This window comes from Culex quinquefasciatus, chromosome 2 (genome assembly GCF_015732765.1).
Source record: "Culex quinquefasciatus strain JHB chromosome 2, VPISU_Cqui_1.0_pri_paternal, whole genome shotgun sequence".
In the NCBI taxonomy this organism is placed as follows: Eukaryota; Metazoa; Arthropoda; class Insecta; order Diptera; family Culicidae; genus Culex; species Culex quinquefasciatus.
In genome coordinates, this window is record NC_051862.1 from 83,509,892 (window position 1) to 83,525,604 (window position 15,713).

The window sequence follows — 15,713 nt, forward strand, 5'->3', positions numbered from 1 at the left end:
GGCAATCTAGGAAATTTGATGAGAATTTGATGACAATTTATGGTTTTTGGTTCTATTTGTTGTAGAATGTTGATAAACTATTTGATACTAAGTTTCCACAAGGTTTTTATCATTTACATGTTCATTTTTGATAAAATTTTGCGTTTTAATAAAGTGCTCTGAAGAGCCTATTTTCGCCCCCCTAAATCCAATTTTCGCCCACCCTTGGAACCAGTTTTCGCCCACGACAAAAATCAAGAAATCAAATGAAATTATGACACAAAGCTAAGCAAATATGGTCTCCTATTGATACACAACATGTTTCCGAAGCTAAATTTCATTGATTTGCACATATTTTGTCGTACATACTATAAATTGAGGTTCAAAAATCTAGGAGTTTTTTTTCAGATATCCTACTTATTTTGAGATTCTCTGTCTATTATAACTATAATCAAAACATGTTCTCACTCTCACTAAAAAAATATGACTGAATAAAAATTTGTGATAGAACTCACGTGTCCCTGTTCACCCAAGATAAGAGCACACAGTTACAATTAGCTCCATGTTGTTGTTGATTTTGTTAGGGGAGCTTTAACCCTATGGGTCATTTGCTCCCGAATTTACTCAATATAAAACATCGAGTACCTCTTAATAAAAATATTAAAGCACATGTGTAACTACTTTTCCATCCTCTGCTTAATTTGTTCTCCTATGTACCAGTAACCTTTTACAACATTTGAACCAAAACCCCTTAAGAATGAAAGTAATTAAAATGATTATTAAACCCTTAAAAATAATCTAGAATGTTCCAAATATATTTTCAAGCACATTTCGCTGCGATTAGAAAAGTTTCTATGGTAAACGAAAACTGGTTCTAGATAAAAACTTAAAACACAATACTAGATTTCGCCCTGGTCGAAAATTGGATCGCATGTTTTTTCATGACCCCAGAAATCGCCCACTTTATTATATTGAAATAACCTTTGGTAAACGTTTAAATCAGGTAAATCACTAGATTTTCATGAAATTCAGACATATGGTGAACCAATGAATTATTTATTTACATTATTTTTGGACAAAATTAGTTGTTTTCCCTCATTAACATTATTACCCGCTGTAGTCTAAATTGACAAAAATATGGCGTCTGCAGTAAGGCTTTTTTTGAAAAGCTTATAAAAACTAAATAAACAATAGAAATTCATTAGGAAAGTTTAAATTAGTACTAAAAATGAATGAAAATGTAAACCTGCATAATAAATTCAACAAAAAAACGGTATGAGTTTTCTAAATACAGATTAAATCCAGTAGGTGGGCGAAAACTGGAGCAGGGCGAAAACTGGGTCCTCTACCCTACTGTCACCTTCTTTAGCTTCGCGTAGATCGCTTCCTTCTCGGGATGATGTACGTTAAAGATGCCTAGATTTGTTTTTAATATTGCGCGTATTCTCGAAAAAGACACGCGGCAAACCAGCCTCGGAACGACGCGCCGCACTTTCGGCAAATGCGCGCTGTCAAATCCCATACTGCGCGTTTTGTTTTTGTTGATCTTCTTCTTCAAATCGCCTGGTATTGTTGCCAGGAATGTTTTTTATTGCACCAAAAGTGCAGAAAATCGCTGGCAACAATGTCTACGTCACATTCTGAAATGCCGCACGGCGTATACCTTTGAGAGAAACGGACAATATTCCAACGCCCAAGACTCCAACAAAGTTGGAACGGTAACTTCAACTCGCTGCACAGTGGGCGGAAACCCACCTCTAATCCCATTAAATTGAAGCCGCTGTTTTTTTCTTCTGAAAAATAGTTTTTCTTATGTAAAAAAATCTCAGGAATCGATTGCCGCATAGCAAACCCACCGGAAATGACGGGAAAGGGTCCATTTTGCCCCATATGTCCTAAAAATTGGAATTTTCTTGATTTCCACTTTACAAGTTAGCCATATTAACATTTATAGGATATCTATATACATATTTTGACGTAAAATTAGCAGGAGAATCGAATGGTGACATTGTCGAACCATTTGGAGTAACCCATTTTGCCCTATGGGCCCTTTTTGGCGAATTTAAGTAGTTTTACTCCTTTTTATAGCATTTATCGTAGGAATTTCGTAAAATTATTTCTACTATGCGTGCAAAATCGGCAGAAGAATCAAATAATGCTTATTTAGGATCATTCATAATAACCCGTTTTACCCCAAGGGCCATTTTTTCCAATTTTCCTAATTAAATTTATTTATAAGTGTTTTGCGTATAATTTTAACAAACTAATCACTGTTATTTGTACAAAATGACCATGAGAACTGAAAGACACTGTTCTGGAATTATTTGAAACTTCCTATTTTACCCCATGCCCCCTTTTCAAAATATCTCATATAATTTGAACTGTTTTTCGAACAATTTGCAAAATATGGTGATAGATTAATTACTTTGTAATGCGTAAGGTGACCAAGTGAATTAAATATTTATATTTTGGAATTGTTTGAAATAGCCCATTTTACCCTAATAGTTTTCTCATCATGCTAAGACAATTTAGTTCTCTTTAGAAGCTATTTGCGTACAATACTTATTGAATAATGACAATTATCTGTGTTTTATGGACAGAAGAACTGAACAAAGCAATTTTGAGATTACTTTGAACTGTAAATGATCAGTGCATCCTGCTCGTTCCCAATGTAAACATCTACAGCCTGACCAGAATAAACAGTTTGTAACTGATTGATCTTGTTGAAAAATTAATAAATACAAAAATCCTAATTCATTAACTTCTTTTAAACATAAAATTAAGATGTGATGGAATGAAAACTTGATTAATTGATCTTCATAACCTTAGTGGATCAACTCAAGCGATCTATTTATCAATCTTTAAAAATATATGTATTATAGCGATCACAGTAATTCAATCGATACAATTTTAAGTGAAAAAAAAATATTTTGTTTTCTTTGAATTAATAGAACCTTAATTTCATCGAAAAACTAAGGTGTAAATACAAAAGATTTTCTGTGAAATTTAATTATTTCAAACTGAGAAAAACATAATTTAACCATATAAATAGATAATGCAATGTTATTTTTAATGGTTTTATTTGATTCTTCAATTTTTTTCGAAGAAATGATTGATAAATCATAGGACTTTCTTTTCAACAGAAATCATGTTACTAATTGATGGATTTTCAAGAATTTGCAAATCCTTGTACAGGTATACTCTATGTGTCAATATCGAAGGAAAATATGTATGAGGTTTTAGAATCAAATAATCAAGCTGTTTGATTTTATAAAATAATCAATCGAAATAAAGAAATAATTAGATTTTTGACTTTTATTTAAATTGAAGTTAACTTAAATGTTATAGTTTAAATTGATGAAATATACTTAAAATTGTTCGTAAAAGATTTCACAATATTTTTTCAAAATAAAATATTTAATGTTTATTTTCAAACATAAATTTCTTTTTTAGTTATATTTTTTCCTCGTTTTTTATTGGAATATATATTTATATGTATTCAAAATTGTTTGCAAATTGTTTTTAATATGATTTGTTCTTCTTTTTAATATTTTGGAAGAATTATATTATGTTTAACATTTCTACTATGGTACCTTGCGGAACAGAGTTTTGATTCTGATAAAATTGCTTGATAAAAAGGATCAAATATCAGGCTAAATAATTATTTTAGAATGATTATTTTTTTTCACTTTAATTTTTAAAAATAAATAGAAAAAATTATAAAGAATTTTTTACAATAAACGCTTAAAGAATAACACATTTGGAGTAAATTACTTTAAAAGCATATTCTTTTTTTTTAAACAACCAATAAGGTTTTATGTATTTAAAACAATTGTTTTTGCTTTCTTTTCTGATTATAATTTCCATTCTTTCTTCTTGTTGACAAAAATCCAATACATAATTTTGTTGTATTATTTTTCAGGTTTCTATCATTTTTATACGTTAATCTTTATTCATTAGTTCATTTCCATATATATTCATGTGAAAGTGTTGCCACTGTTTGTTAAATAGTAATAGTCATAACAAAATTATTGTTTCCTAATGTCTTCTCATCTTTACCTGCAACTTTGCCGAAGTATCAAGAAACATTTTTTGTAAAGATTACTTCAAACAGCTATGAAGATTTATATGGACAAATTTATTATGCAAAATGGTTCTCTGAGATGAACGAAAATCATTGGCAAAGTTAACATGTAACAACAAGCCGGAAATGGCCTTTAAATAATAATGCAGGAATACAAGAATTTATCAAATACTGATTTCCAAAAACTTGTCAGTAATTGTTTCTTATTATTTTGCATTTAATTATTTCAGTTGTCTTAGAGGGAAATATTTATGAATTTATTTTTTTTGAAGCACAAGAAAATAATGCCTTTTATAATCTGGTATACGGATTTGACTGCTTGAGAAACCAATATTTAAAAATAATAATATATTTAAAATTAATTAAGTTAGGAAATTTTGGGCTGAAAATTTATACCAGATATGGAATAATTTTTGCTGATGGACTTTTCTAATTTGCGAAAGTGAGGAGAGGTCAAACATGACAAAAGAAATCTCTCATAAACTTTTTTTGCAAATAATTTTTAATTGGGCATATTAATTTGGCTTATTGAAGAAAATTCTTAAAATTTTATTGTTCTGATCTGAAGTGCCTTCTTTAAAAATATTTTCTTTGTAATTTTATATACATTAAAAGATGAATATTTCATTATTGCTTTCGGATAAGACAGAAACTTAACATCAAAATAAGTTCTGTAATTTCAAATTATATGCTGTAAAATCTATTCTCCCTAATCAGGCTGTAGTCCTGATTTGATTCAGGTGGTGGTAATTACTGATATGGAGATGAAAGAGAATTTAAAAAATATTTTAATTTCTAAACATATTTTAAATTTAACATTGACATTATCGTTATCATTATAAAATCCATTAATTATTTATTTCGAAAAACATCAAAATTTTACCGAAAATAGAAGTCTATTCGACTTTCCTGCAGTTTACATCATATTCAGCATGTTTGGTATCGATTAAAAAAAAATTAGATTTTTTTTTACATTTAGAAGACCAGTATCGCAATTTTTTTCTCGGACCAACAAAAATCGTCAATACATAGATATTTTGAAAACTATGATTGCAAAACAACAGGGCAGGTATAAAATGATACAGATAATTATCATTATTCAATAAGTATTCTACGCAAATAGCTTCTAAAGAGAACTAAATTGCCTAAGCATGATGAGAGGACTATTAGGGTAAAATGGGCTATTTCAAACAATTCCAATATATAAATATTTTATTCACTTGGTCATCTTACGCGTTACAAAGTAATTAATCTATCACCATATTTTGCAAATTGTTCAAAAAACAATTCAAATTATATGAGGTATTTTGAAAAGGGGGCATGGGGTAAAATAGGAAGTTTCAAATAATTCCAAAACAGTGTCTTTCAGTTTTCATGGTCATTTTGTACAAATAACAGTGATTAGTTTGTTAAAATTATACGCAAAACACTTATAAATAAATTTAATTAGGGAAAATTGGAAAAAATGGCCCTTGGGGTAAAACGGGTTATTATGAATGATCCTAAATAAGCATTATTTGATTCTTCTGCCGATTTTGCACGCATAGTAGAAATAATTTTACGAAATTCCTACGATAAATGCTATAAAAAGGAGTAAAACTACTTAAATTCGCCAAAAAGGGCCCATAGGGCAAAATGGGTTACTCCAAATGGTTCGACAATGTCACCATTCGATTCTCCTGCTAATTTTACGTCAAAATATGTATATAGATATCCTATAAATGTTAATATGGCTAACTTGTAAAGTGAAAATCAAGAAAATTCCAATTTTTAGGACATATGGGGCAAAATGGACCCTTTCCCGTCATTTCCGGTGGGTTTGCTATGCGGCAATCGATTCCTGAGATTTTTTTACATAAGAAAAACTATTTTTCAGAAGAAAAAAACAGCGGCTTCAATTTAATGGGATTAGAGGTGGGTTTCCGCCCACTGTGCGTTGGTTGGAGCAGCCGAAGGAGCGTTGGACGCTAAAACGATAAATGAAGGCAACTACGAGCGGGCTTGGGAAATTCTTAACGAGCAGTTTGGAAATCAACGGGTGATCGTAGAAACTCACATCCGTGGCTTGTTGTCCCTTAAGCGAATGCTCTCCGAGTCGCACAGCGAACTACGCACCCTTCTCAACGAGTGCACCAACCATGTTGAGAGTCTAGACTACCTGAAACAGCCACTGACTGGAGTGTCCGAGTTGATGACCGTCCACTTGCTAACCGCAGCTTTGGACATGACTACTCGCAAGCTGTGGGAGCAGACGCTGAAGCCTGGTGAGTTGCCAAACTACGCTGCGACAATTGCTTTCTTGAAGTCCCAGTGCCAAGTACTGGAAAGATGCGAATCCGCCTGTCCGCCTGCCACAACGAAGCTAACAACTAAGCAGCTGGTCCCGGCGTCGAAGGTCGGCCAACGATCTCACGCGGTGACGGCCAGCTCCGAAGAATTCACCGAGAAGTGCGACTTCTGTGGATACCCGCATCGAAACTACCAGTGCAACAAGCTCAACGGACTCACCAAGCTGGAGAAGGACGAGAAGGTTCGAGCTCTTGGGCTTTGCTTCAACTGTCTCCAACGGGGCCATCGCTTGAGTAGCTGTCCTTCAACGAAGACGTGCCAGAAGTGTCACAAGCGGCACCACACGCAGCTCCACGACGACGGCACGCATCCCGAGCAGGAGACGAACATCGCTGTGACTGAACCGCCAGCCGACGACCCTGGGCATAACTTCCTGCCGACGATGGCGATCCCGTTGGCACCCCAATCGCCTGGAACCAACGTCACGACAACCTGCTCCCTGAGCGCATCTGCCCCCAAAACAGTTCTGCTGCTTACAGCGGTGGTTCTGGTCACCGATCGCGACAATCAAGCTTACCAGTGCCGAGCCCTCTTGGACAGTGGTTCCCAAGCAAACTTCATAACTGAAGCCATGGCCAACACCCTTGGCTTGGAAAGGAAACGTGCTAACGTTCCCATCTCTGGAATCAACAATGTGAAGAGTCTGGCCAGAGACAAAGTGGAGGTCCAGTTCAAGTCCCGATGCAGCGAGTTTTGTGCTACTCTCGAATGCTTGGTGACCCCCAGAGTCACTGGCACCATCCCGACGACCGACATCGACATCTCCGGATGGGTGCTTCCCGACGGCATCCACCTTGCCGACCCGCAATTCTTCAAGACTAACAAGGTGGACATGCTGATTGGCGCCGAGTTGTTCTTTGCGCTGATGAAACCAGGACACATCACACTCGACGACGATTTGCCTGAACTACGAAACTCGCACCTAGGATGGCTGGTCACAGGTGCCTACCGGCCTGCAAGACATAACGAAGCTGTTCAATACTCCCATGTGGCATCACTTGAGTCGGTGGAAGAAGCGATCCGCAAGTTCTGGGAGCTTGAAGAAGTTCCTCAAGCCGCCACAATGTCCTCTGAAGAGCAACGCTGTGAAAACCACTTTACATCCACCTACTCAAGAGACCGTACTGGGCGGTTTGTGGTTCGATTGCCGCTTAGGGAGAACGCCGACGACGTGGACAGCTGCCGGAATCTAGCATTGCGACGCTTCTTTATGCTAGAAAACCGGCTGCAACGTAACCCTTCCCTGAAGGTGCAGTACGTGGATTTTGTGCGCGAGTATCTCCAGCTCGGCCACTGCCGGGAAGTAAATTTGGCTGACGATAACCCGAATTTGAAGCCATACTATTTGCCGCATCACGCGGTACTTCGCCCAGGCAGCTCGTCCACGAAGTGTCGAGTTGTCTTCGACGCCAGCGCGAAGTCGGCACCGACAAATCTGTCACTCAACGATACGCTGCTGATTGGCCCGGTGGTACAAAGTGACATCTTCTCGATTATGCTCCGCTTTCGCCAACATCGGTACGTTTTCACGGCGGACATTCAGAAAATGTACCGGCAGATTCGAATCCACCCAGACGACACACACAAGCAGCGGATTTACTGGAGAGAGCAGCCGAACGAGCCGTTGAAGATTCTTGAGCTGCTGACCGTAACCTACGGCACAGCTTCGGCTCCTTTCCAGGCTACCCGAAGTTTGGTCCAGCTCGCCAACGAAGAAGCGGAGAACTTTCCAGTAGCTGCAAAAATAACAAGGTCCGACTGCTACGTGGACGACGTGTTGTCAGGTGCACCAACACTCAACGACGCCATCGGAGCCCTAAATCAACTGAAGGAGATGCTGGCTCGAGGTGGATTCCCGATCCACAAATGGTGCTCCAACTCGCCAGAGGTCCTAGCGCACATCCCGGAAGAAGAAAGAGAACCGCTGAAACCACTCGCCGATCGACACGTCAACGAAGTTATTAAAGTTCTCGGCCTGCTGTGGGATCCGAGCGCCGACCAACTGTTGATTGCTGATTGCTCGAAGGCAGCAACTGAACGCGATCCGCCCGCTACAAAGCGAATCATCTACTCCGAGGTGGCCAAGCACTTCGATCCGCTCGGGCTGTTCTCACCTTCGATTCTGCTGGGAAAGTTGCTGGTTCAAGGCTTGTGGCAATGCAAACTAGATTGGAACACACCGATAAGCGACAACACACAAGCAAGGTGGAACGAGCTGAAACGCGAGCTGCCCAAACTGTTGCAGATCAAAATTCCTCGCCGCGTGACGCACGACGGCGCAGTCTACTACGAACTACACGGATTTGGAGATGCGTCAAACGTGGCGTACGGGGCGAATGCCTACATTCAAAGCGTGATGAAAGACGGAACCGTCAGATCTCGCCTACTAGCGACCAAGACCAAAGTTGCCCCTCTCCACTCCGTCACGATTCCACGCAAGGAGTTGTGCGCTGCCTTGTTGCTCGTACGATTGATCTGCAAAATTCTGGACGCTCTTACCGTACCCCTTCGCAAGGTAGTCTTGTACTCCGACAGCGAAATCGTTTTGGCATGGTTGAAGAAGCACCCGTACCAGCTCGAAACGTTTGTAGGCAATCGCGTCGCTCAAATTCTAGCCCTATCCAGAAACTTCGAGTGGAGGTACGTCCGGACACACCACAACCCAGCAGACATCTCATCTCGTGGGATGCTTCCCGGAGAGCTCATGGTTTGCGAACCATTCTGGACCGGCGGAGAGTACATCAACACAGCGGGCGTCGCTCAGGATCTACCCGACGAAATCCCCGACGAAGACCTGCCCGAGCTGAAGGCCAACGTGGTGGTGATGGCGGCCCTCATCCAAGAGCCGCTAGAGATTTTCAGCAAGAGCAGCTCGTACCGGCGTCTTCAGCAAACAGTCGCATGGATAATGCGATTCTTCGACAACGCTCGGAAACCGAAGGCAGAACGCAACTACAAGCGACATCTCACCGTACGAGAGCTACGACGTTCAACTAACGTCGTGGTGCGAGTGATTCAGCACGTCGAACTTGGAGACGAAATTCAACGAGTGAGAACGAACACGCCATGCAAGCGGATTGGAGAACTGAACCCGGTCCTCAACGACGATGGCTTGCTGAGGGTTGGCGGACGACTGAAGCATGCTAAACTTTCCGACGAAGCGAAGCACCAGCTAATCCTCCCGAATTCCCATCCGGTCACGCACAATCTGATTCGGGACATGCACGACGAACTTCTCCACGTTGGACCTGCTGGGCTACTGTCTGCAATCAGACAGCGATTTTGGTTGATCCGGGCCCGTTCGACCATACGACAAGTAACTGGATCCTGTGTGAAGTGCTTCCGTACAAACCCGTCTGGAATTTCGCAACTGATGGGTGATTTGCCAAAACAACGAGTTACGCCGTCACCTGTCTTCAGCATCACTGGAGTAGATTACGCCGGCCCAATTCTGGTGAAGCAGGGAACCTACCGGCCGAAGGTGGTGAAGGCGTACATCGCGGTCTTCGTTTGCATGGCAACGAAGGCCATTCATTTGGAGCTGGTGTCCGATCTTACGACCGATGCTTTTCTCGCAGCACTTCAACGATTCGTGAGCCGCAGGGGACTGGTTTCAGAAATGCACTCCGACAACGCGACAAATTTCCACGGCGCCGATAACGAGCTTCACCGACTGTATGAAATGTTCTGTAATCAAGCCGAAATCGACAGGATTGTGCGTTTCTGTCAAGTGAAGGAGATCCAGTGGCACTTCATCCCGCCAGACTCGCCCGAGTTCGGTGGCCTGTGGGAGGCGGCCGTCAAGTGTACGAAAACGCACCTGAAACGAGTGATTGGAAACAATACTCTTAACTTCGAAGAGATGACCACAATACTCTGCGAAATCGAAGCCATTCTAAATTCACGACCACTTTTTGCCATTTCTGGAGACCCGGCTGATCCAGAAGTGATTACTCCGGCTCATTTCCTAATCGGCCGCCCGATGATTGCAGTGCCCGAACCATCCTATCAGGACCTCAAAATCGGCCGATTGAGTCGCTGGCAACACCTTCAGTTGCTCCGGGAGCAATTTTGGAGGGCTTGGTCCCGCGACTACCTGAGCAGCTTGCAACCAAGGAAGAAGAATCGGATCACCACCACCAACGTCCGACCGGGAATGATTGTTTTGCTGCAGGACAAAAATCGACCACCGCTGCACTGGAAGCTTGGTCGTATAACCGCTGTCCATCCGGGTTCGGATAACCTGGTCCGCGTCGTAGAGGTGTTCAGCGAGGGCAGTACGTACACCCGATCGATCACGAAACTGTCAATTCTACCCATCGAGGAAAACCAAGGCCAACCTGATCAGCGAGGAAAGGACGATCTCAACTGCCCGGGGGAGGATGTTCCGTACGGAAGTTCTTCAGCGTGTACCAGCGTCGAACCCCTCGGTGCTGAGTGCAAGAGTGTGGGTTCATAACGGAAGCGTGCTGACAACCTGGAGGGAGTTGGACGCCATGATTCGAGCTTGAGCAACCGACGCGACCGTACCGCGACCGCAAAAAGAGAAATTTTCTAGAGAAATAAAGGTGAAATAGTTTTATATTTTGCTGCCGCTTACTCTCGATTCCGATCCAAAGTGATTTGCCTCATTGTCCGCCCGAAGTGAACCGCACCCAGAAGTTCGCCGTCTATACAGTCCATGTGTATTCTCCGAACATTCGATTCCGCCCGAACAGGGTATTTCCATATAAGCGAGCGGCCAAAAATATTTTTTTGCTTTTTTGTGACTTTTTTGTGTTGTTTGTACTTAGTATAATGAAAACAAATGAATTTTGATATTTTTCCAAAAAAAAGTTTAATTTTCGATTTTTTCATATATTTGAGGCCACATGCATTAAAGTGGTGAATTTTAATATTCTTGCTCTGTCTATTTGATGCACGGAATGGCGGTTTATGCTATGTTAAAGTTTCTGATTTACGTTCAATCTCTCTCCCCTTCTTCTTGAGTTAAAATCCACCTCTCTTTGAATGAATTTCTAATTTTAATAAACGTACCTAAGTACCAACAAAGTCATGAATATCAAATCAATTTCAAAACATGCATAGTAGGTACATTATTTCTTCCTCTGCAGGTAAAATAATATGCTTTTAACCAAGCGTATACGCGAAATCATTAATTTTCCTGCATGAATCAAATATTCAAAATGGCATAACTCAAAAAGTGCACATAAGTGCACTTTGAAATTTAGAGACAAGTTAGGACATGGTTCAAATTTTAGGCTGCAAAATTTTCAGATCGCACAAATGCACACAAAAAAAGTACTCCATTTACAAAGTTGAAAAAAACTAAATTTTGAATAATAATCCATCTTTTTTGATTTTTATTTTTTTTTTTTAGCGTGTAAAAGTGTGTTTTGAAAAATGTTATTGAAAAGTTGAATCAATTACCTTTCTGAATATATATAATGATGCAGGAAAAAATACATAAACAGCTACACAGTACAACTATGAAAAATAATCATTTTTTTGTCAAAAAACATGTTTTTTCTTACCATTTTCGCCTTTGAAGGTCTGCAATTCAGTGAATTTTGATCCTACAACTTTCAAACTCCGGATTTTTCTTAGTTAGAATGTTTATTTTCGAAAAAAAATACCAAAAAAATAATTAGAGTATGTCGGTTTTTCGATTTATGGCCGCCTGAAACCCCATAGTGCCGCGAGGTCCCGCTGCTCACAATCGAATCAAAAAAATCAAAATCGCGCGCTAATGGTCTATTCTAAATGTCAGCGTGTCTTTCGATAAACGATTCTATAGAAATGAGTTTTTCACCTTGAAAATTTAACACATTATTTGAAAAATAATTGCACAATTTACCCGACGCCGTACCTTCTGATCAACGGTGATATAGGAAGGGCTTTTAAAATAAAAAAAAAAAACAATTAATGTAATCTCAACTAAAGCACAAAAAATACCTATCACTGAAAAAATGACGCTCGAAACACGAACAATCCTGCAAAGCGTGCGAGCTGCCCCATCGTCCAAATTCCAGTTACGCGGATGTAGACATGCATTAAAAATAAACACTCTCAAACACACAGGAGCCATCACAGATTTTGAAATATTAAATTCAAAGTTGCATGTGATTCGTGGACTTTACGAAAATTCACTAACATAATATTTCTATGATCAAAACTGAAATATTGAAAAAATCTCAACACATAAACACACATAAACTATAGTTTTGCACCCAGATTTCTGTTACAGACATTTTAGTATCTTCAATACTACGGGAACTATCGATATAATTTTTTATTCATCCCCTAAATTACTGGCTTTGTAGTTATTTACAACAAAGTTTGACTATTTTCACAAACAAATTCTTGCAGGATTGGGTCCGTAAGTTTGACAATTTTGCAATAAGAAGACAACAACTTCCTTGGTTGCTGTGCACCCTTAATGTTTATAACATTCCAATGTTTCTCACCATGAGACATGTGTTGCTCTAAATTGAATGTTAACAGTAAATTTGTAATGTTTTGATCTTTTTATGTTTTTCCCTAAGAATGTTTAAATTAAAAAAAAGTTTTTCTATGGATTATATCCCATCTAAAATTAATAGGTAGAGAGCCAACTTCTGTTACGTCCAATCAAGCTCATATTTGAGATATGAGTACACTGCCGATCAAATAGAGTCCGTCCCATATGTAATTTCATCAATTTTGAGGTAATGATGCAGTTTGGTTCAAAATCATGAGAACTTTCAGAAAAAGCAATAACATTTTGTAGTTCATTCCAGCAAACTGTAGCAAATTTCACTTTTTCGCGGAATACTAACACGTAGCCTTATGAGCGGGACAAAGTTGTTTTGCGTTTTTCCGTAACAGTACGCCCATCGGAACATGCCCCAATAATGCTTTTTATTACATCCTAATGTTTATATCTTCGGGAAAAATATGATTCCAAGATTGAAAATTGAATGTATCCATTAAAAAATTAATACAGTGAACAAACTCAAAAGAAATTAAATAAAAATTAGTTGAGTCATAAATTTATCAAAAAAACCCTCAACAATGCCTAGATTATGAAAAAATCTCTTTTAGAAGATTATTTCGGCGTTTCTTATTAAGAACAAATAAACAAACATTTTAAAGAGAGTTCAATTTTGTTTCAGTAACAATCTCTTAGAAATCAAAGTTGTTGCACTCAACCCTTATTCCTAATATTATTTTTCGCGCCTGAGCAAAATTAGCCAGTAAATCCGCGCAAAGCGCGAGATCCGCGCCGTCCGTAACAACCTTGTATAGGGTATCCAATCATCACATCCCTCCCCTATTTCCCCCGTTGATCGCGAGGAGTCGACCAAAAGGGCAATTGGATGGTGATGCTGTCATTCGGCACATTTCTGACGCATTTATTTTCCTTATCGTTCCAAGATAAGATAGGCTAAGCTAAGATCTTTTCAAACAAAACTCTAGAAATCAAGTTCAAAAAATTAAAATCTGACCACCTTGATAGATTCTCAATCATACTCACAATATCATCATTAATCTCCTCGTAGATCGCACCCGTATCCTGCTGCTGCTGGGGAGAAGACACGCCCGAAGATCCGTGAGCGGGCGAGCCCAGGATGGGACTAGAACTGGCGTACTCCTCGATGGGGGGCGTCGTTTTGGACGCCGACTGGGGCGGCACAAGCGGCTGCAGCGGAACGGCCGGCTTCTGGTGCAACTTGGAGGCCATCAACACTTCGGCGCCCAAGCTGATGACGCCGGCCTTTGGATGATGGTGCTGCATTGGTTGATGTTTGGGTGATGCTTGCGGGGATTTGGGGAGTGGAGGTCTGCCGGGCGGAGCGGGTCGCAGCGGAGGTTGGTTGAGAGCGGGGGGACTTTTCGGTCGGGATGGGACCTCCGGAATACCGAGGCTGTTGTAATCACCGACTTGGCTATCGCAGAAGCTGACCGTGTTTGGGGTGCAAAGGAGGATTTCCTTCTCTACTGTTTGGATCCAGTTTTCGGTTTTAAGTTTAATAGTAAGATTTACGCCACACACTTGAACGGACTGCTTTTGGGCGGCGGTGAGAGCGGATTGTCCGTCGCGGAAGGTAACCCACATGGTGTCGCCGACGAAGCGAACCAGCGTGACTTCACCGATTTGGGTGAGCTCCTGGATGAGTGCGCTCATCAGGTTCTCGTCGTAGATGCTACCTTCGTCCTCATCACCGGACTCGGCAGAAGGATTCGCCGCTTGGATGAGGATCGTTCCGTCCGGCGGTCCGAGGTCTCGGATCACGTCGCCAAACACCTGCGTCCTTCGTTGTTGGTCAATTTTACAGATTTCAACGTCGATGATGGCAATCACCGGCCGATGGTCACTCTGCTTGAGCTCCGCCCGGCCGTAGTGCACGAGCCGGCCCGGGTTCCAGTTGGGTTGCTTGTCCGCGTCCGGACTTTGCTTGCGCCGTCGCCACAACACTCGATCAGTCCAAGCCGGCGCTCGAGCTTTTTCGCTTGTGTCGTAATCATCGCTGAACAAGTCGTACTTGTACGTCGGCGGGAATGAAATTTCCCCCTCGAAGAAGTCGTTAAACACACTGCCAGTGTTCTGCTGGATCCTCAGCTGGTCGTACTGCAGCACCGACTCAATGTCCCCCTGCTTTAACGACTCCTTCAACTCTTCCTTGTCCATGTCGATTCGGTAGTTGAAGTCCCCGCACCAGAAAATGTAATCGTGCGACTTGAGCGATCTTCCCATCGGGAAAGCAATCTTCCTCGTAATCTCCGCGTAATCCGCGTTCCGTTCCACCACCTGGGACTGTCCAGCGGCAAAGTGAGCGCACACAAAACAGATCGACGTCCCGTTGATCACGAACCGGATCGCCGCCGCACCCTTGTTCCCAGTAGCGCCGCCCAGACCCGTCTTGACACAATCGATGGCCACGTCCCGGATGTACGCGGCGTGCCGCGGTCGGATGTAGATGTACAGACAGACACCGACCAGCTGCTGGTAGGTTAGCAGAACGTACTCTTCGTCCCGGCTGATGACCTTCTGCAGCTCTTCGGCCCATGCTTTGGCGTTGTCGGAACTGGGGAATGAAAGTTTGTTAGAGTACGTCGTTTATTGGAAAGGTCAACCCTACGCCCTACCTGGCAGCTACGATGTTCGACGCGTTAAGATCTACAATTTCTTGGAAGCCAACGGCGAAGATGTCGATCGGTGGCTCGTTGGTGTCCTCCGGGTGGCTAACGTCAACTAGAGCTGTAAGCAAAAAAAAAAAAACGTTAGATTTAAGGTTTCAAACAGGGATGTGGAGTCGGA

The 15,713-nt window shown here is 41.1% G+C and overlaps 1 protein-coding gene across 1 annotated transcript in view; it reads right to left on the reverse strand.

The window, feature by feature from the left end:
- LOC6033410 (synaptojanin-1) overlaps positions 1 to 15,713 on the reverse strand; it is a 56,620-nt gene that overhangs the window by 9,516 nt on the left and 31,391 nt on the right. The window contains exons 5-6 of the mRNA XM_038257796.1: positions 15,542 to 15,653; positions 13,929 to 15,480 (exon numbers count right to left, since the gene is read on the reverse strand). Of these exons, the coding sequence (XP_038113724.1) occupies positions 13,929 to 15,480; positions 15,542 to 15,653 (1,664 nt within the window). The remainder of the gene's footprint in view (positions 1 to 13,928; positions 15,481 to 15,541; positions 15,654 to 15,713) is intronic.